The sequence below is a fragment of the Pleurodeles waltl genome, chromosome 4_2 (genome assembly GCF_031143425.1).
Source record: "Pleurodeles waltl isolate 20211129_DDA chromosome 4_2, aPleWal1.hap1.20221129, whole genome shotgun sequence".
In the NCBI taxonomy this organism is placed as follows: Eukaryota; Metazoa; Chordata; class Amphibia; order Caudata; family Salamandridae; genus Pleurodeles; species Pleurodeles waltl.
Genome location: NC_090443.1, coordinates 26,654,734 through 26,675,876, shown reverse-complemented (window position 1 = coordinate 26,675,876; position 21,143 = coordinate 26,654,734). Strand labels below are relative to the sequence as shown.

Below are 21,143 nucleotides of genomic sequence, written 5' to 3'. Positions count from 1 at the left end.
TTCTAGGTTGGACCACACCGAAAACAGGTATTTTTATATGTTAGGGAACACTAACCACTACATATCCTTTTTGGTGTAGGGTAGGGTAATCTTGTCCTGGAGAAGTACCAAGGATCCAACTGGACCACAGGGCACGAAACATGTTGACCCTACTTAAATTGTTCTAAAGGATACCTTGGCACCTCGAGCCCCCTGGATAACATCCTGTTTTTAACCCTACCAGGGGGACCACAACATTAAAGGTAATTTGGGTACCGACAACAGTTTTAACATACCTTTGTGTCTCTCACTTTCTCACCACCCAACACAGAGCACACCTCACACACTAAACCATTATTATGGCATTATTACAAAGATCCCTGCTAAAGTGCCCTCTTGCGGGTCCCGTCGAGCACTGCAGCGACGGCCAGATGAGGAGCTTCTCCTATGATGAAGCATGACACCCATTTGGGTGTGTGAGGGCACTCTTTCTTGAGTATAAGGACTCCCTCACAGGGCAACCCAACCTCGTTTCTTTCTTTTTCTTTCTCTTCTAGAGGAACACAATCATTAGTAGTTTACTGAAACAACAGACTCTTCCATGTATGATGAAGAACACTAACCAAAATGTCCCATGAAACGTCCCCTGTGTGTGAATGAGCAGCTGGATGGAACACAAAGTGAAGAATAAGAAATTTAGGAACAACCCCACTATTCCTGGTTTGTTTATTGCACCCCAGGTCACGGTTTACTCTCAGGCACCATGGCCGGATTTCTGCCCTCCTACCCTGGCCACATCCGGAACTTAGAAGGTTGAAACTGGGTCTCTGGTGGCCTCCCATGGGGGCACCCCGAGAGTTGGTGATGGTTAGATTTTTCAAAGCTGTTTCGAAGCATGACTCACTGTATCCTTCTTGTGTGCTGTGTTTGGGATCAGGAATTGTCGTTGGCATGATTGGGATGCCAGTGTGGGTGGTGGAAGGTAAAGGGACAAGTTGTTTGTTATTCCACAGTAATACTGTAGGCCCTTATGTCACACTCGTAGACAGACCACCACAAATGTCCTGGCTATTCCAGTGGAGTAATGATAACACAAGATAACAGCACCACCCCAGGGTAAAATATCACTCTTGACTTGGAATGTACGGGTCTAAACAACCCACACAAAACACAGCAGCTGGTGGCCGATCTAAATCACCATAACATCCATATTGCAGTACTTCAGGAAACTCATTTGACACGACATGCTGAAAATAAGATGGGCACAAGTTGGGCCGTGCAGAGAACAGCTTCCTCTTATTCCTTCTATTCGAGGGGCATAGTGACCCTTATGAAGGAGGGGTCTCCTTCCACCATACACACAGTCAAACAGGTGAACAGGGGAGCTGTGTGATAGTGCAGGGTGTACTATGTGGCACCCTTGTCACTTTGGTTAACACATATGGGCCAAACACGGACAACCGTGATTTTTACCATGCGCTTTGGAACCACTTTCTCAAACGGACGACGACTACCACAATATGGGGCATAGACCTTAATACCTATTTACCTACCATACTAGATAGATAGGCCACAACAGACTGGCACTGCAAGCAATCTACAGAAATCTGAAGATTGGGACGGAGGAACATGGCATGGTGGATCTTTGGAGACTCAGCCACCCAACCCAGCAAGAGGGCATGTTCACCTCTTCTGTACATGAGTCTTCTTCCCACCTGGATTACTGCTGGCAACCCCATTTGCCTAACACTATGTCAGATCATGCACCAGTGTGCCTCATGCTGAGTATCCCCACTTATACCCCTATACAATTTATGTGGCGATTTTAGGGCAACAGCTCTCTTAGATCCAGTATTCCGAGAGGAACTACAATCTGCTAGTAATACGTATTTCACAGATCATGTAGGCCCCACTGATAGCGTAAGCACACTCTGGGAAGCCTTTAACGTTACTATTAGGGGGGTCTGTATCAGTACAGAAGCTGGTATACATAAGACACTGAGAGTGCAACTATGGACTATAGAGCAAATGTTGCATACACTGGAACATAACTATGAATACAATGTTGTCAGGTCACTAATTTTAATGACACAGCTAACCAAGATATATGTCACATTTCCAGACGATATGTGGCAAGAGCATATGAGGGAGGACGCCCAGGGTGCAATTTGGCTGGTAAACTGAGGGAACACAGTGCCCATGCTCAAATTGTTAAAAGAACATCTCCTGATGGTACTGATCACTATTACATATCCTCTATCTTTTCATTTTTTTTACATGTTTTTATTGTATTTTGCAGTGAAATAACAGTGAAGTAACAACCTGCATCATCAACCAAACCAATCCTGTGCATCCTCTTAAGTGTGCGGTATAGCCTGTGCAGGTATTAGAAATGAATTATGCACAAGCTATAATTTGGGGAAAGGACTCTGAATTGAGTGCAGCAGTACTGCTGAGTGACGTCCATGGCCCATGCTTGTCGGGCGTTAGGCACCAGTTGCCTGCATGCCTGCATACAGCCTTGTAACCATCCTGAGCATGGATGGGCTTGTAAGAATCGCCTCCAGCACTTGGAAACGTTGGAGGGGCCTGGTGAAAGGTCTCATGGACTGCCCAGATGGCAGCACGCAACGGATAATAGGTGCTTGTCTCTGATATTGAAACTGCATGTCCCTGGAAAACCTGTTACCGGGTGGCAAAGATACCATCTGGGTAAACTACCCCATAGGACGCCAGCTGTAGCCGATGTTGCTGACGCCCAGTGCCAGCATCCAGAGTTATGGGAGATGAAGGGTAACCAATAACCAACACAGACTGAGCAAATAAGTGGTCCAGGCGTGCCCCCTCCTTAATTAATTCCATGCCAACACTGGGAGGCAGGAATAAAGCCACCTGCAATAGACCTGGAGCCACGTGGTCATGTTCAGATCCAGTGTGCGGTTGGAATTGTGTAAGGAGGACCCAATAATGAGCTAATTGCGCTTGTAAACTAAAATAATGCAAATCCATATCTGGTGTTCCCAGCTGACCCTGCTCGAAGGGAAGTGTCATTATTTCTATCACTAATCGGGCTGGTGACACACCCACACCATTGTCACGAGGTGAGACCTGAGCTGCTTGCAAAAGTGCACCGGCAGGAGAAGTGGCAGAAAACTGAACAGGTAAATAAATTAGGCAGGACTACCATTTTAGCAATGGCCAGTCTCCCTGATAACATTAGTGGGAGCTTCATCCATCCCTCTATCCACTCCGCCAGCCAGGATATAGGTCTGCCATAATTAGCCCATCAGAGATCATCTGGGTCCAGACTAAACCAGATCCCCAAATATCAGACTGGATGCCGCGCCCACAGCAAGGGGAACTCAGTGTAAAATTCCCTGGTTGTGGCAGTCAGGGAGAATATGATAGATTTTGCCCTGTTAAAAACACCTGTGTTGCCACCAAATCTGGTGACACGGACGTACATGGATACTAGGACTCTACAGAGGGTAAACACCAGCCTGTGGTGGGAGTGGTGCTTCTGCAGTTGAGGTGCCAATGGTTCCATTGCAATCTCGAATAATATGGGTGATAGAGGACATTCCTGCCGGGTGCCCCCTAGATATCTTAAACAGGCGCGTTATCGTCCCATTAACCCACAGTCTAGCATGGGCATATAAAAGACCAATGAGACGGATAAACTTGTGTCCCATCCAAGGTGCAACAGTAGTTTGAAAAGATAGGGCCATTTGTGTGGATCAAACGCCTTTGTGTCCATCTGCGGTGCTGAGGGCGGTGTCGATGATATGCAAGAGGGCAAAAAAGGGGGTGCAAGTTGTGGGCAGTTAAACTGCCAGGTACAAACCCAGACTGGTCAGGGTGTGTTATGCTCAGTAGGAGCAGGAGGAGCTGTGAGGCTATCAGCTTTGAAATTTGTTTATTATTCATGTTTATCATGTTTATCATGTTTATCATGGCTAGGGGGCTATATGATTTGCAGCGCCGGGGGTCTGAATCTGGTTTGAATATGGTAACAATAAATGCCTCCCAGAGGGAAGGGTGAATATTTCTTTCGACAGTGGCTCTTCACACATCGTGAGGAGGTGTGAATAAAGATTGGGATCCATAGTTACCCCCCACCCCCAAAGAACTGACTTTGAACCCCCAAAGAAGATGCCCAAAAAGGTAAACTGGACTCTTGACTTTCAAAAAATCTTTCACACTCTGAAGGAGGCAATGTGCTCAGCACCAGTTCTCAAAGCTCCAGACTACTCTTAGCAGTTCGTTGTGCAGACAGATCCCTCTAAACATGGGATAGGAGCAGTCCTGTCTAAGACCAATGATGATGGCTGTGACCATCCTGTTGCTTTCATTAGCAGGGGGTTATTCCCCAGGGAGCAGTGTTGGAGTGCCATTGAGAGGGAGGCCTTTGCTGTGGTATGGTCCCTGAAAAAGTTGCGACCATACTTATTTGGTTCTCACGTTATTGTTAAAACTGACGACAGACCTCTCAGATGGCCAAAGCAAATGAAAGGTGAGAATTCTTAACTTTTAAGGTGGTCCATCTTCCTACAGGGAATGGACTTTGCAATGGAACACAGACTAAGATTGCCCATGCCAATGCAGATGGCCTTCCAACGTTTTTCACTTAGACAATGAAGACTCTCTTGGGAAAGGTTAGTCTCATCCTCTTTAGTTTGGGAGGGGGTTGTGTAGGAAGGTGGCCCTTTTTGGCATAGTTACCCCCCCCACCACACACACACACGGTTTTTGCCTGATATTGATGCTGACTTGACTGAGAGTGTGCTGTGATCCTGCTAACCAGCCCTTAGCACCAGTTTTCTTTCCCTAAACCTGTACCATTGTAGCCACAATTGGCACACCCCTGGCACACAAATAAGAAACGTGGAAAAAGTACCAGTGGTACCAAGAGCCCTGTGACCAGGGAGGATCCCTACGTGCTGCAGCATGTTTTGTGCCAACCTAAGGGACCCCTCACCAAAGACATGCAACCTGCCATCATAGCTTGTGTGTGCTGGTGGGGAGAAACATGTAAAGTCGACATGGCATCCCTCCCAGGGTGCCATGCCCACCAATGACTGCCTGTGGCACAGGTAAGTCACCCCACTAGCAGGCCTTGCAGCCCTAAGGCAGGGTGCACTATACCACAGGTGAGAGCATATCTGGGTGAGCAATATGCCCCTACAATGTCTAAGTCCATTTTTAGACATTGTAAGTGCAGTGTGGCCATATTAAGTACATGGGCTGGACATTTGTCACCACAAACTTCACAGCTCCATGATGGCTTCACCAAATGCTAGGAAGTTTGGTATCAAACTTCTCAGCACAATAAACCCATGCTGATGCCAGTGGTGGATTTATTATACAATGCAGGCAGAGGGCACCTTAGAGATGCCCTCTGTAATTTAACCAACCCTTTAGTGTAAGGCTGACCAGTCTGTGCCAGCCTGCCACTAAAAGACAGATTTTTTACTTCATGGGGTGAGAGCCTACGTGCTCTCTGAGGCCAGAAACAAAGTCTGCTCTGGGTGGAGGTGCTTCATACCTCTCCCCTGCAGGAACTGTAACACTTGGAGGGGAGCCTCAAAGGCTCAGGCCTCCTGTTACAGTGCCCCAGGGCACTCTGACTAGAGGAGATGCCCGCCCCCCCCCCGGCAAAGCCCCACTTTTGCCTGCAAGTCCGGTAGGAAAATTAGGTAAAACAGTGACCACTTCAGCTAGGACCACCCCTAAGGTGTCCAGAGCTGAAGTGATCCCCTCCCTGCAGAATCCTCCATTTGGTTTGGGGTGATCCCCTCTCTGCAGAATCCTCCATCTTGGTTTGGGGAGAGGGACCAATAGGGTTAGGAGTGTGCCCCTCTCCCCAAAGGGAGTGGGCACAGGAAGGGTGTAGCCACTCTCAGGAACAGTAGCCATTGGCTACTGCCCTCTGACCTCTGTAACGCCCCTACATCTAGGATTTAAGGGCTCTCCTGAAACTAGCTCACCAGATTCCTGGTGACATCAACAAGAAGAAAGACTGCTAAGCCGACCCCAGCATTGAAGACTCCAGATGACAACTGACTTGGCCTCAGCCCCGTTGGCCTGTCTGCAGCTTCAAATACCCATGCTCCAAGAAGGCCACACATCCTGTAGGACCAGTGACCTCTCCAAACCCCCAGAGGCATGTCCACGAGAGAACCAAGAACTCTCGAGGACAGCAGTCCTGTCCACAAGAAACTCCAAGAAGGACTCCAGAATCGCCCAGGATCTGCGAGTCCTGCCCACTCTGCACCCGACGTTCACAGCCAGAGTCCAGGTGGCCCATCGGTCCAAGGAAGGTCCTCAGGCAATTCTGACTTTGTGTCCACCCTGGGTTGACCCCTCCTGGCCAACACGTTGATGCCTGCAGCCTAAATCCAGAGGACCCTCCTAACTGTGAGGGAACCCGACACACATATCCGACGCCTCAAGGTACCCCTGCACCCGCAGCCCCCTGGCCTTAGGGAATTCTGCCACCAGTCTAGCAACGTTCAGGAGGTGGGCCTCCTCCTTGTCCAGCCTGTGGTTTTCCGGAACCGACCCCCTGGACCCAGCCTGCAACATCTTTGTGACCCTCAGGGCCAACCTAATGAAATGCATTGGGAGCCTGACGCTGTGTTTGCACCCTGCACCCGTCTGCCCCAAGTGCCGCTGAGGGTATGTGTTCGGTGATAACCTGTGGCCCCCTAGTGCTCACCTAAACCCCCCAGTACTGCTTTCCAAATTCTTGGGTACTTACCTGCCAGCAAATCTGTTTCCGAGTACCCCCAGTCTCCAGTGGATCCATTCTAAATTCAGCACCTCTGCACCAGACCGGCCCGGTATAGCTAGTGGTGTATGTTTGCAGTCATCTTGAACCCCAACCAAAGGTCACCCTAACCCCTGGAGACTGGAACTGTAAGTCCAGTACTTTCCACAAAACTGCACTAATACTTCCACCCCACTATGACTGTTCTGAAAATTGCACTGTCAACTTTTAAAAGTGAAAAGTGTTACTTGCCTGTAAACTGTATTATTTGCGAAATCTAAACAAAGTGCCTTTGATACGTATGCTTGACACTTACTTGCAAATGTACTTACCTGCAACAAGATCCTTTTGGTTCTAGAAATAAAGGAACAAATTATATTTTTCCTATATAAATGTATTGGCCTGGAGCTAGTCATTGATTGTGTGCCTTTTTTCTTGACTGCGTGTGTAAAACAAATGCTTTGCACTACCCTCTGATAAGCCTAACTGTTCATCCACACTATCACAAAAGAGAGGATTAGTATTATCTACTTTAGCCTCTGTTAAGACTTTAGGGAACCTCTGGACTCTGTGCACACTATGGACCTCATTACAACCCTGGCGGTCGGTGTTAAAGCGGCGGTAAGACCGCCAACAGGTTGGCGGTAAAAAAAATGGAATCACGACCATGGCGGAAACCGCCAACATAGACAGTCACTTTAACACTCCGACTGCCACAGCGGTACAAACAAACAGCCCGGCGGACACTGCCAACAGACAGGCGGAAGACAATGTACCGCCCACACTATTATGACAGGCCAATCTGCCACTTTTCCAGGGCGGATTCAACGCAAACAAAAACACAGCGGAAACAGGACTTGAAAGGGAAAGAACTCACCTCTACACAACCCACGAGGAACCAGGACGCCATGGAGCCAGAACTCCAAATACTCCCTGCGATAGTATTCCTGCTCCTCTACCAGGAGCACGAAAGACGGCGGCGACGACCACAGTGAGTGCTGCACCTACAACACAGGGGAGGGAAAATAGAGTGACACACACACGCAACACCCCCACCCTCACCCTCACCAACATACACACAAATACATGCTGCAACATTACATTTACACCCCCCAACCCCCCATCGAAGAACGCAATGACAAAAGGAAATGATTGTAATCAATAAAAATCCATTAGTCAAAACTTTAAATAAAGTATAAACAAATATGTACACCAACTATTCAAGTCCAGGTAGTGCACCATTCATAGTCCATGGACCACTGGGCCCAAAATGCATGGGCGAGGCCCACACTCGATACCAGACTCAAAACGGAGAGGACACTGCTGGGGCATCAGATCGAAATGAAACACGCACCTCAGGGGGAAGGGAAGGGGGGCACCTCAGCCGGATGAGTGCACGACGCCAGCTCCACGAGGGGGCTCCACATTGATGTATCCTGGGGAGTGCAAAGCCACAGTCTCTCAAGTCTCTCCAGTGGGTGGTTTGCCCACTGCTGCATCCTGGGGAGTGCAAAGCCACAGTCTCTCAAGTCTCTCCAGTGGGTGGTTTGCCCACTGCTTTATCCTGGGGAGTGCAAAGCCACAGTCTCTCAAGTCTCTCCAGTGGGTGGTTTGCCCACTGCTGCATCCTGGGGAGTGCAAACCACAGTCTCTCAAGTCTCTCCAGTGGGTGGTTTGCCCACTGCTTTATCCTGGGGAGTGCAAAGCCACAGTCTCTCAAGTCTCTCCAGTGGGTGGGTTGCCCACTGCTTTATCCTGGGGAGTGCAAAGCTACAGTCTCCAAAGTGGATAACAGTCTCCACTGGTTCTGGAGGGGGCTTTGTGCCCAGAGTGCTTCATCCTGCCAAGGACTGAGGTAGTGGATGTGATACTCCACTGGTTCTGGAGGGGACTTTGTGCCCAGAGTGCTTCATCCTGCCAAGGAACGAGGTAGTGGATGTGACACTCCACTAACGGTGGTGCAACATGCAAGCTGCCCAGGCTCCTGGAACTGACCACCAGCCTTGTACGACTGAACACTGGGGATGGCAGCCATGTCTGCGGTGGTGCCACTGGCTCAGGATGTTGCGGGGCCGGCAGCGGTGTCAGTAGCGGCGGTGCTGGTGGCGGGCTCACTGACTGCGGTGCTGGTGAAGGGCACAGTGTCTGCGGTGCTGGTGAAGAGCTCAGTGTCTGGGGTGCTGGCGGCGGTGTCTGTGGCGGCGGTGCAGGTGGCGGTGCCTGAGGCGGTCTTGTCCGCCGTGCAGGTTGGCGTGGACGTGGACCTGCCTTTGATTTTCAGGCCCTTCCCCACCTTGGATGGTGGCACAGCTGTCTTGCCACTTTCAACTTTTGTCTTGCCTGAGCCCTTGGTGGCAGGTGTTTTCGCCTTCTCCCTCTGGGATGTGGCAACTTTTTCTGTTTTGGAGGTGGGGGAATGTCCTTGCCCTCGCTCCTTGGGACACTGGCAGCCCTGTTGCTTGGCGCACTCCAGAATCCCGCTATTGCTGGCACCACTGTGCCCGGTGATATGGTGGCTGAGGTGCTGGGTTGGGACCTGGAAAGCCGGGAGCCGGGACCTAGGCCACGGACGGGGGGGGGAGGTGTAGGGAAGAGGTCAACATTTGATAGGAAAAGCTTTTTAGACACACTGGGACAGGTAGATGGAGGGGGTTTGGGAGTGGAGGAAGAGGTAGTGTATGTAGGAGGTGTACGTTTGCTTGGGTGAAGGTGCATGGGCTGGAGGCTGTTGTGAGGTGGATGGCTGTTGGGTGGGTGTGTGACTGCGTTTGTGTACTTTGGGAGAAGGGCTCACAGACACACTGGGAGAGGACACAGGGGATGTGTGAATGGTAGTGGGGTGATGAGTGCATGTGAGCGGTGTGTGGTGATGGGCGTGTTGGTGATGGAGGTAGTGGCTGAGGATGTAGTGCATGCAGGTGTGTGTGGAGACGAGAATGGGAGGGAGGAGGGAGACGTAGAGGAGGGGGACACAGTGGAGGCAGTGATTGTTGGTATGTGTGCATGGGTATGATGCTTGTGTGAGTGCATGTGGGATGCGTGGTGCTTATGTTTGCCTGAGCCACCCTTGTGTGTTGATGTGTGTGCATGCTGGTCTGATGGTGTGCTTGGGATAGGCTGAGGTACAGGGGATTGGGTCTGGGAGGAGGAAGATAGTTGGAGGGGGGAGGCTGGATACAGGGACAATGCTGATGCCAGAGCCTGAAATGCTCTCTGTTGGGCTGCCTGGCCAGAATGAATGCCCTCCAGGTATGCATTTGTTTGTTGCAACTGCCTCTCTACACCCTGGATGGCATTCAGAATGGTAGACTGCCCAACAGTGAGGGATCTCAGGAGGTCAATGGGCTCCTCACTGAGGGCAGCAGGGCTGACTGGGGCAGGGCCTGAAGTGCCTGGGGCGAAGGCGATGCCCACCCTCCTGGGTGAGCGGCCACGGGACACATGATGAGGGGCTGCTGGGAGGGCGATGCTGGTGGGGGGGTGGCGGCTGTACCTGTAGATGCGGTGGGCACAGAGTGGCCCGCCACCACAAGGGAGCTCCCATCAGAGGAGTCGGTATCGCTGCTCTCTGCTCCTATCCCCGCTGTGGAACTCCCCTCGCCCTCCGTCCCACTGGTGACTTCAGACTCCGTTGTCTCGCCCTCCAGGGCCATGTGGGATGCAGCTCCCTCCTGCTCCGGTGGCACTGCTCCTCCGCCTGATGATGCTAATGCACACAAGAACAGGGAGACCACAAAAAGGGGGGGGGGAGAAGAAAGACATGTTCAGTGCAGGCAATACCGCTACCGTTGGCGGACACTAGACACAGCAGCCCTCTGCACTACGCCATGCACTTAGAGTTCCCTAATTAATCACAGGGACATGGGGTACAAGGCCTATGCCCGATTGCTGCACACATGGAAGTCACAGGAGCCTGACTAGGTGTAGATGGCTCTTACTGCTGGTGTGGTGCCACATAGCCTGCCTCACAAAAGGTCCTTGCCTACAAAACTCGCCCTGGCCTAGGGTAACCCACTGCCCACCTCCCACAACCAGACACCTCCTAATGCGCGCAGAGTCAGATGGATGTGACGGTACTCACCCCCTTGTGGCTGCTGCGATGCCCTCAAGCGCCCATCCAACTCCGGATACGCCACCGCCAGGATCCGGAACATCAGGGGGGTCATGGTGCGACGGGCACCCCTCCTACGTTGGGAGGCCATCCCCAGCTGGGCCGCCGCCTTCTTCTTGCTCCAGCGGTGAATGTCCTCCCATCTTTTCCGGCAGTGGGGGCTCCATCTATGGTGGACCCCCAGGGTCCGGACGACCTTGGCGATGGCATGCCAAATATCCTTCTTCTGGTGGGCGCTGACCTAGAGGAATAGTACAGGGGAAAATGAAAAAAACTTTAACCTTCCGGACCGTCACAGTCATTGTCCCGCATTCCCACCCTTGCCCTGACGCACATACACTCATCGCCCGCCCTTCAGGCCTCAGCCCCCCCCGTATCTTCCATCCACACCACTCCAAACAGGCATTGCCCATTCAGCATGCTCACAGTGCACTCACCTGTTTGTCTGGAGGACCGTAGAGTAGCGTGTACTGGGGAAGGACCCCATCCACTAACTTCTCCAACTCCTCCGATGTGAAGGTAGGAGTCCTTTCCCCATACACATGAGCCATCGTCGCTTCCAGACACAGGTCACAGCAGCACTTGCAGTTTAGGTCCTCTCCTGTCGAAGGTCAGGTATCAAGTGAGTGAACAGACAGAAAATGGCGGTCACATCTGCGGCGGTGTGTACCGTCACCGCCGGCGTACATCGTCATTGGCTCCTGGGACCCATAGGGCCCAATGTTAACCAATGCAGGATTGCGCCACGGTCTTCGACCGCCTACTGCGACGGTGTACAACGCTAGCGAAGTTACCTCATATTCTCTTGTCCCACATTACAGGTCAGGCAGCCGCCATTTCAGGGGGCCACATGGCATTATTTTTTAAATGTGTCACACATATCTAGGCCTTGCATACACACAGAGACAGGCACATTGTGTATTTACAAATGTTTGCTAATGACATGTAGTAATACCTCAGTGTTGGCTGACTCTGGGCTCGTTGTTCTCGTCCATAGGGCACGTCCGCTGGGGCAGGTGAGGAGATGGCGGCATCCTCCGGTGTACAGACCGCTGGTGGACCTGTTGACAATGGAAGAGAGACATGTAATAGTCACCTACAGACTTGATCGTGCCACAATCCAGGAACTGTGTGCCTAGTTGGAGCCAGACCTGATGTCAGCTATCCGCCATCCCACAGGAATCCCCCCCTCTAGTGCATGTCCTGCCAGTACTCCATTTCCTGGCAAGTGGGTCTTTTCAAACAACAGTGGGCATTGCATCAGGGATGTCCCAGCCTATGTTCTCAAACGTGTTGTCCAGAGTGTTGTCTGCCCTGCTGAAACACATGTGCAGCTACATCGTTTTCCCTCAGGTGGAGGATTTGCCCACAGTGAAAGGTGACTTTTATGCCCTGGGACATATCCCCAACATCATAGGTGCCACTGATAGGACAAATGTGGCCTTGGTACCCCTCGGCAGGAGTGAACAGGTGTACAGAAACAGGAAGAGCTACCATTCAATGAATGTGCAGATGGTGTGTTTGGCCGACCAGTATATCTCCCATGTGAATGCCAAATTTCCTGGCTCAGTGCATGACGCTTACATTCTGAGGAATAGCAGCATCCCTTATGTGATGGGGCAACTCCAGAGGCACCGTCTGTGACTAATAGGTGAGGACAAGGACCCTATACAGTGTGAATAGTTGTCTGGGGTTGTCCCTACGGGTTAGTGTGTGTCTAACAGTTGTCCCTCGACATTTGCAGGTGACTCTGGGTACCCCAACCTGTCATAGCTACTGACCCCAGTGATAAATCCCAGGACAAGGGCAGAGGAACGCTACAATGAGGCACATGGGCGAACTAGGAGGATTATAGAAAGAACCTTCGGCCTCCTGAAGGCCAGGTTCCGGTGCCTCCATATGACAGGTGGTTCTCTGTACTACTCACCAAAGAAGGTGTGCCAGATCATCGTGGCCTGCTGTATGCTGCACAACTTGGCTTTGCGACGACAGGTGCCTTTTCTGCAGGAGGATGGTCCAGAAGGAGGTCTTGTGGCAGCTGTGGAGCCTGTGGGCAGTGAAGAAGAGGAGGCAGAAGAAGAGGATATAGACAACAGAAACAACGTGATCCAGCAATATTTCCAGTGAGACACAGGTAAGAAGACATCACTGCCTCCTACATCTCATACAACTGTTAGACCTATCATATGTCTGTCACTTTCACCCAGTGTATGGACCCTGACCTGTCACTTTGCCTTCCCATTTCACAGATGTGGGTCCCACTGTGTGACCTCTGCTATGTTACCTCATGGACTAGAGCTGTGTGACATAGGTATGTTGACAATACAATGGACATTGCTATTTTCCTCAGTTATTGCAAACACACATTTGTGAAAGCACAGACTGACTCCAGATGGTTTTGTGATTCAAGGGTGTTTATTTAAGTGCAAATTAGTGGAGGGGGCTGTAAAATGGTCAGGGGTGATGGTGGAGGAATGTCCATGGCAGAGTCCAGTTATTTGTCTCACAGGTGCATTGTCCAAAGGGGCATAGGAAGTGGAGCTAGGTCACTTTAAGGATGGACAGGGTGACGAAGTGGGACAGAAGGATGACATTCAGGGTGGTCTCATTTTTGGCGGGGGTCTTGGCATTGTTCTCTGTCTTTGTCCTGGATCTCAGGGACCGTTTGCGGGGTGGTTCTCCATCTGCAGGGGTTGGGGTGCTGGTGTTGTGGTCCTGTGGCGGTGCCTCCTGTCCACTAGCGACGGTGGAGGTGGTGGGCAGTTCATCATCGAGGCTACTGTCAGGGGCCCCTTGTTGTGCCACAGTGTCCCTCCTGGTGTTCACAAGGTCCTTCGGCACCCCTACAATGGTGCTAATGGACTTCAAGTCCTCCCTGATCCCCAAATACTGTTCCTCCTGCAGGCGCTGGGTCTCCTGAAACTTGGCCAGTACTGTTGCCATCGTCTCCTGGGAATGATGGTATGCTCCCATGATGTTGGAGAGGGCCTCGTGGAGAGTGGGTTCCCTGGGCCTGTACTCCCCCTGTCTCACAGCAGTCCTCTCAGTTCCCCTGTTTTTCTGTTCCTCTGTCCCCTGAACCGTGTGCCCACTGCCATTGCCCCCAGGTCCCTGATGTTCTTGGGTTGGTGGGTTTGCCTGGGTTCCCTGTAGTGGTGGACACCCTACTGCTTGACGTGTCTTGGGGACAGAGCTATGGGCCCGCTGGGTGGATGCTGTGCTGGTGTTTCCTGAGGGGGGAGGCTCTGTGGTGGCATGTGCCTGTGTGTGGGGAACCGACTGTCCCGAGGTCCCAGATGGGCCGGGCTGGTCATCTAGATCTAGTTGGACGGAGCTGCTGTCATCACTGTGGGCCTCTTCTGTGGGGGGGGGTGGAGATGTCTGGAACCTCCTGTCTGGTGACGTTGGGTAGGGGTCCTGCAGGGGTGTAAAGGAATGATTATTGCATCTGTGTGTGCCATTGTGTGCAATGGGTGGGTGACCCTGTACCCCAGTGCTTACATTCTTGTCTAGGACCTTGTGTGATATTTGGTTTGGGGATCTGTGTGGTTATGTGTAGTGGACATGCTTTGGTGATGGGTGCCCATGCTTTGGTGTTGCATGCAGGGCTTGGTGTTGGGATGGGTGGTTTGTGATAGTGGGGCATATGTAAGGTGTTGGAGTGATGGGGGTGAGGGTGGGGGTATGTGATAGCATGCAGGTAGGGTGGGGAATGTAATAGTTAAGATTTGACTTACCAGAGTCCATTCCTCCAGCTACTCCTGCAAGGCTCTCAGGATGCAGTATAGCCAAGACCTGCTCCTCCCACGTTGTTAGTTGTGGGGGAGGAGGTGGGGGTCCACCACAAGCCCTCTGAACTGCAATCTGGTGTCTTGAGACCACGGAATGCACCTTCCCCCGTAGGTCGTTCCACCTCTTCCTGATGTCATCCCGTGTTCTTGGATGCTGTCCCACTGCGTTGACCCTATCGACGATTCTGCGCCATAGCTCCATCTTCCTTGCAAAGGAGGTGTGCTGCACCTGTGATCCGAATAGCTGTGGCTCTACCCGAATGATTTCCTCCACCATGACCCTGAACTCCTCCTCAGAGAACCTGGGGTGTCTTTGCGGTGCATGGGGTGATGTGTGAGGTAGTGTGTTATTGTGATGTGTGAGGGGATGTGTTTGTGTGTGTTGTGTGAGGTGCGTGGATGTTGTGTGAGTGATGGTGTTGTGTGCCTGTGGATGCTAATTTATTGATGGTGGTGTCTCTCACCGTGCTTTGTTCTAAATTTTTGTCTTAGGGGTTTGTGGGTGATGTGGGTGTGTGTTTTATATTGTATTGGGTGTGTGGGAGTGGTGTGTGTATGTGTATCAGGTGTGTGTATTTTGAATTGTCCAATGTGGTTGTGTTTTGTAAATGTGTGTGTATTATTAGCGCGGCGGTGTGTACCGTCAATGGAATACCGCGGTTGAAAGACCGCCGCGTGGATTCGTGGGTCGTGATAGTGTGGGCGTATTCCTGTTGGTGTGTCGGTGGAGGTTTTGTTATCGCCAGTTTATCACTGACCTTTGGTGTGGCGGACTTGTGTGGGTGTCTAGATTTTGTCGGATTCCGAGCTGTGTGTCGTAATACCTGTAGCGGAAGTCCACCGCCGCAGCAGTGTGTTGGCGGTCTTCTGCACAGCGGTAAGCGGGATTTACCGCCAATGTTGTAATGAGGGCCTTCATTTTGATATAGTATATACAGAGCCAGCTACCTACATGGGGCAGCTGTAGATTTGTTTTGTTTTCTTTCAGAAAAGAGGTATGGTTTTAGTATTTATATAGCGCTTCAGCTACCTATCCCTGACATGTAACGCCAGACTACTTTTGGCGGGCGTATAGCACGCCACTCCATTGGCGCCAGTGGTTGGAATGCAAAAAGAAAAGTACATGAATTGTGTTCCTGAGTACAGTAGGGGCAGGTTCAGCCGGTGTGGGCTGTGATCAGAGACATGTCTGAAAACAAAATATTCCTTCTTTTTTGTTGACATTTCACCTACAGTTAACTACATATTGAATATAATCTCCACAACTAAAATGAAAATTAAATGCAACTTAAATGTATCTGTGGGAAATGCCTTTTTCTGGCAGGACAACTCAGTTGATTAATGCAATCACTTTGGTTGTCCGTGGGTGTAACTAAACAGTCACTGATTTAAAGTGCTGATCAGTGCACTGGGGAAAGAGACGTGCATTTATAATGCTGCAAGGTTCAATCCTACAAAAATGTCAATATGTTAGAGGAGGAAAGTGGGAGATTTAAAAAAAAATAATCAGGAGAATGTATTTCTCCCATTGGCTTCTAATGAAGGAAAGGCAATTTCAGACGCAAGACTGCCAAAATAAAGCCATTTTCAGGTTAAAATAATTGAGTCTCACGCCTGAATCGGGTCTACTGGCATGTATGAGCCTGTGATAAAAAAAAAAAACTGCGATTATGTTCCAGGTTAAAAAATATATTTCATTATAATGTTGCACACAGTATAAATAAGCTGTCGCAAAATGTGCTAAAAGAATTGTGAGCGCGTCTGGCCTTATTTGGTCTTTGATAATTTATTTATAACGGGACGCGTTAGAGGTTCGATGGACCTTTTGACTCCGTTAAGAGTGTTCCACCATGGACACAAATTTTACTCATGACCAAATGTTTTGCTTTCACTGATGACCAAGCTGACAAAAATCTCTGGAATGCACTTCTCAGTTTAAAGAAGACATTTATTATTATATCACCACGAGGTTCCTAAAATGGAGATTAGCATGTTGAAAGCACACGTTTAAAAATAGTCACAACAATGAAAGGAAAATATACCAAAATGATTCTCCACTGCAATGTACACAGCAAATATATGTATTTTTATTATACTATAATGCAAAGCAAAAAATGAAGTAAAAATTAATCACCGTAGGGCCTGCCAAGCTCTTCATCTTTCTCATGCCAGCAAGATGATGACCCAGTTCGACTGCGAGAAAGATCTCCACCCTCACGGGACAGATATCTGGCATCCGACATCAAGAATCCTGATTGAGGCCACTGAAAAATAGAAGGAGCCTTCTTGAAAAAAAAAACTAATTTCGTAGTTCAAACATGCTGGATAGTTTAGGTCTGCTTTGTAAATAACATGTAGGGATTTGGCCACAATCCCAAGGTGTCAAATCAAAACAAGGCCAATCCCCGCCGTCTGAGTACATCCTTATCAACCAAAGCCCTTGGTAAGAAAAAGCACGAAAACAAGCACAGTTTACAATGTGGAAAAATACGAGCAGATTTAACATGACAGTGTCTAAGGCTACGATAAAGTCAATAGGCCAAAGTCAGTGGTCAAAAACACATATTTCACTACATTCCAAACTCTGATCAATGACTTTCTCTTAAAAAAAACATTACAAGCCATTGTACACAGCAACATAATGAAATGATAAAAGCAATCACTATAAAGCAATGGAAGTGGATTAACGTATTGATCTTATAAACAGTTAAACCAGACACACCTACAATGAGAAAACGGAAGCTTATATATTCTGATTGGGATAATAACTGATTGAATAGTGTCTTTAGGATAACAAGTTGGTATAGAATTAGATGGAAACATCATGAGTTCTAATCATGTAAAGGCACACGGTCCACCTGTAAGGTGTGCTGGAATATAAGTGTTCCCATACGAGAATAGTTAGTCAAATGGCAACTTAAACATACTTAATGAGACTGACAGCGGTCATCAGATGATAACAAGCCATGTGTTAGTTCCAGTGGAAATGTAATCAAACAGGTTGACAGAATATCCATGGTACTCTGCATTGTTTCCATGCAGAACTTTGATCTTTGAAGCACAATTAGCGCTAAATGGATCCATAGGTTTTGTACTTTAAAAGCAGCAGGAGTGTTGCACAATGGTGATCACTTAGGTTCAAGTTGGGCGTGTGGTCCCTCCCCCGAACCCACATGCAAATACCCGAAGGAAGACCACACAACACACTCATGGTCAATGGCAAGTCGTAATAAGATTTATAAAAGAAACAAGTATGATTTTTCTTGCAAATAACATTTGTCATCTGAAATGTGCTCCCCTTTTTCTTTTCCTTGTTGTATAATCAGCAGAACATTATTAGGGCTCTTTGCTATAATTTCTGCAGGTTCTGGGGGGCCATTTGGGGATTTGACCCACACCTTAGCACTGACATTTTTATCTGCTGAACTTCCCTTTCCTTGCACTGTCAGAAGGGCTGGGGCAGTCCCCTTCCTCACCAATCCTCCATACACTGCACTTATGACAAGTTGGGCAATTCTGTCTCCAATCTGTATGAATAAATCAGCTTTTCCACTATTTAACAGAATAGCTTTGATTTCTATCTGTACTGGAAACTTTGCTCTCCCCAATTGACCTTTGACTGTGGGACAGATCTCTGTTGTGTGTGCTGACAAATAGGACATTGCAAAATCACAGTTTTTATCAAATGTAGGGGAATGTGCATCCCTCTAATCTCTGCCCACCTGTAAGTGGCTTTTTCTCCCAGGTGTCCACATTTCTGGTGTGCCCACTTAGACATACCCACCAAGTCAGAATTCTGGGTTGACACTTCTGCCTCTGAAATTTTGGCTTTGTCATCTGCAAGGGAATTGAACCGGTATTCTAGTGAGTCAATGGGACAATGAGCATCTATGACTTTACTCTGTTCTAATATTTCCCAAATCTCCTGCCACAACTCTTTGCTCCACACCTCCTTTGAGTGAATGAACCAGTTATGTGCATGCCATGTGGGAAGCCAAATGGCTAATCCATTGGCAGTGGACCAAAAATCAGTATAAAAATGACAAGTCCCAAGCAGCTCTTGCTTTACAGTTTGATACCCAGCGTTCAACTCTGCATATTGGCTACTTTTTCCTTCTCCTGTGGTGGTCAACAACTTTTCAGTAACTGGAATGTATGACACTGCTTTCCAATGTCTTTTGGTATCCACAAATTTGAATGAATCATTAGTGAACCACACATGCTTCCTAACCTCAAGGGACAAGAAATCAAATGGCACACTCCATTTCACTGCTAACTCTTTTACCTGCTGTACCTCCTGCACCCTCTCCTCATCCTGTACAGGGGCTTGTGACATCTGTTCATGTAGGGCTGCAGTGCCTGCTGGTCCTGCTTGAGCCCTGTCTTGTATGTACCGTTTCCAGCATATGATGCTAGCCTCTTGTGCACGTCCTATACGATGAGATTTAGGTGAACTCATCACCTACTGCATGATTGGTATTTCAGGTCTCAGAATTACATCATGACCTAGTGTTATTTGCTCAGTATCCACTAGAGCCCAATAACAGGCCAAAAGCTGTTTTTCAAAAGGATGATAGCGCTCCCCAAAGTCAGATAGTTTTCTAGTCCAAAACCCCAGGGCACCCTTGTCCTTCCCTGTTTTTGCCACATACTCCAGTTTGCATATTGTCCCTTAATGGTTACATGCAACTCAATGTCTCCCTCTTGCACTGGCCACAAGTCTAAAGCCTGTTGAATTATTTCATTTATCAAATCAAAAGCACACTGCTGTTCCTTACCCCATTAAAACTCATGTTTTTTCCTGGTTACTTTGTACCAAAGGGTTAAGATTTTACTCAGAAGGGGGTTATATTGTTTCCAAAAATCAAACAATGTCATGCAACTCTGTGTCTTCTGCTTAGTGCCAAGAGTAGAAAACTTCGAAATCTTTTGTTTCACCCGTAACAACATGTCTCTATGTTCTGAATTCCACTGAATTCCTATAAACTGCACATTTTGCAACAGTCCCTGTGTCTTGTCTGAATTAATTGTACACATCGTACCCTGAAAAAGTTGTCTGAATGTACCAGTAACATCAACTTCTTGCTGAGTGTAATCTTTTAAAGAATGCATTTTAACTCCTTCCAAAAACTGTGGGCTACTCTGTATTTTTCGTCCAACACGAACTACGTTCGGCTCATGCATCTCACACTGGCCCCCACCTTTTTTAACCTCCACATTACTGGTATGTGAAAATTCAGATTCTCCTGTAACAACTTTGTAGATTTCAGCTTTATCTTGTATTAACTTGTTCTGGCTAACTTGCTCTATTGATTTCTTATTTTCATATTCTAACTGTTTACATCTCTCATGCATTTTTCTACAAGCAGACAAAAGTATCCAAACCCTCCAGTGAAGAACAAAAGGGATATCATTCCGTTCAAAAAGCACCTTTTCTAAACATGAAAAAACATTCAGTACTTTTGTTTTATCCAAGCACCCATCCCAAAATTTAGAAAGTCCTGATAAACAAGAAAACACATTTGCCAAAACATCATAAGGCATTTTAATTTCACATGCATTTTTGAACATGGTTTGCGGTGCTTCCTTTAACTCTCTGAATAAAAACATATTTACACTTTTAAATCATGCACTCTCAACCTCCAACCTCTCTTTTTTATACTGTCCGATCTACCCCAAAATGTTTTGCTTTCACTAATGACTGAGCTGACAAAAATCTCTGGAATGCACTTCTCAGTTTAAAGAAGACATTTATTATTATTTCACCACAAGGTTCTTAAAAAGGAGCTTAGTATTTTGAAAGCACACGGTTACAAATAGTCGCAGCAATGAAAGGAAAATATCCCAAAATGATTCTCCACTGCAATATACACAGCAAATATACGTATTTATATTATACTATAATGCAAAGCAAATAATGAAGTAAAAAATCATCACCGTAGGGCCTGCCAAGCTCTTCATCTTTCTCATGCCAGCAAGACGATGACCCCGTTCAACTGCGAGAAAGAGATCTCCAACATCACGGGACAGATATCAGACATCAGACATCAAGAATCCTGATTGAGGCCACTAACTCTCTCACTGTCTCATTGGGTCTTTTTATATCTTAAAAAACCAGAAGGAGCTTTCTCGAAAACCCCCCTCATTTCATAGTTCAAACATGCTGGATAGTTTAGGTCTGCTTTGAAAATAACACGTTGGGGTTTGGCCACTATCCCAAGGTGTCAAATCAAAACAAGGCCGTTCCATGCCTTCTGAGTACATCCTTATCAACCAAAGCCCTTGGTAAGAAAAAGCACGAAAACAAGCACAGTTTACAATGTGGAAAAATACGAGCAGATTTAACATGGCAGTGTCTAATGCTACGATAAAGTCAATAGGCCGCTAAACTGAATACAAAATGTAGTCTGCAACTGGTGAACACTAGACAACTAATCCAGATGCAAAGTGGTGCAACGCAAAGTCAGTGGTCAAAAACACATATTTCACTACA

At 48.3% G+C, this 21,143-nt stretch overlaps 1 protein-coding gene across 2 annotated transcripts in view; it reads right to left on the bottom strand.

Moving 5' to 3' along the window:
• The window catches only part of RLN3 (relaxin 3), a 91,426-nt gene extending 74,515 nt beyond the window's left edge, over nucleotides 1-16,911 (bottom strand). For both annotated transcript variants that reach the window (XM_069233310.1, XM_069233311.1), the window contains exon 1: nucleotides 16,785-16,911. In XM_069233310.1, coding sequence (XP_069089411.1) covers nucleotides 16,785-16,893 — 109 coding nt within the window. In that variant the 5' untranslated portion in view covers nucleotides 16,894-16,911. The remainder of the gene's footprint in view (nucleotides 1-16,784) is intronic.
• Between the last annotated feature and the right edge of the window lie 4,232 nt (nucleotides 16,912-21,143).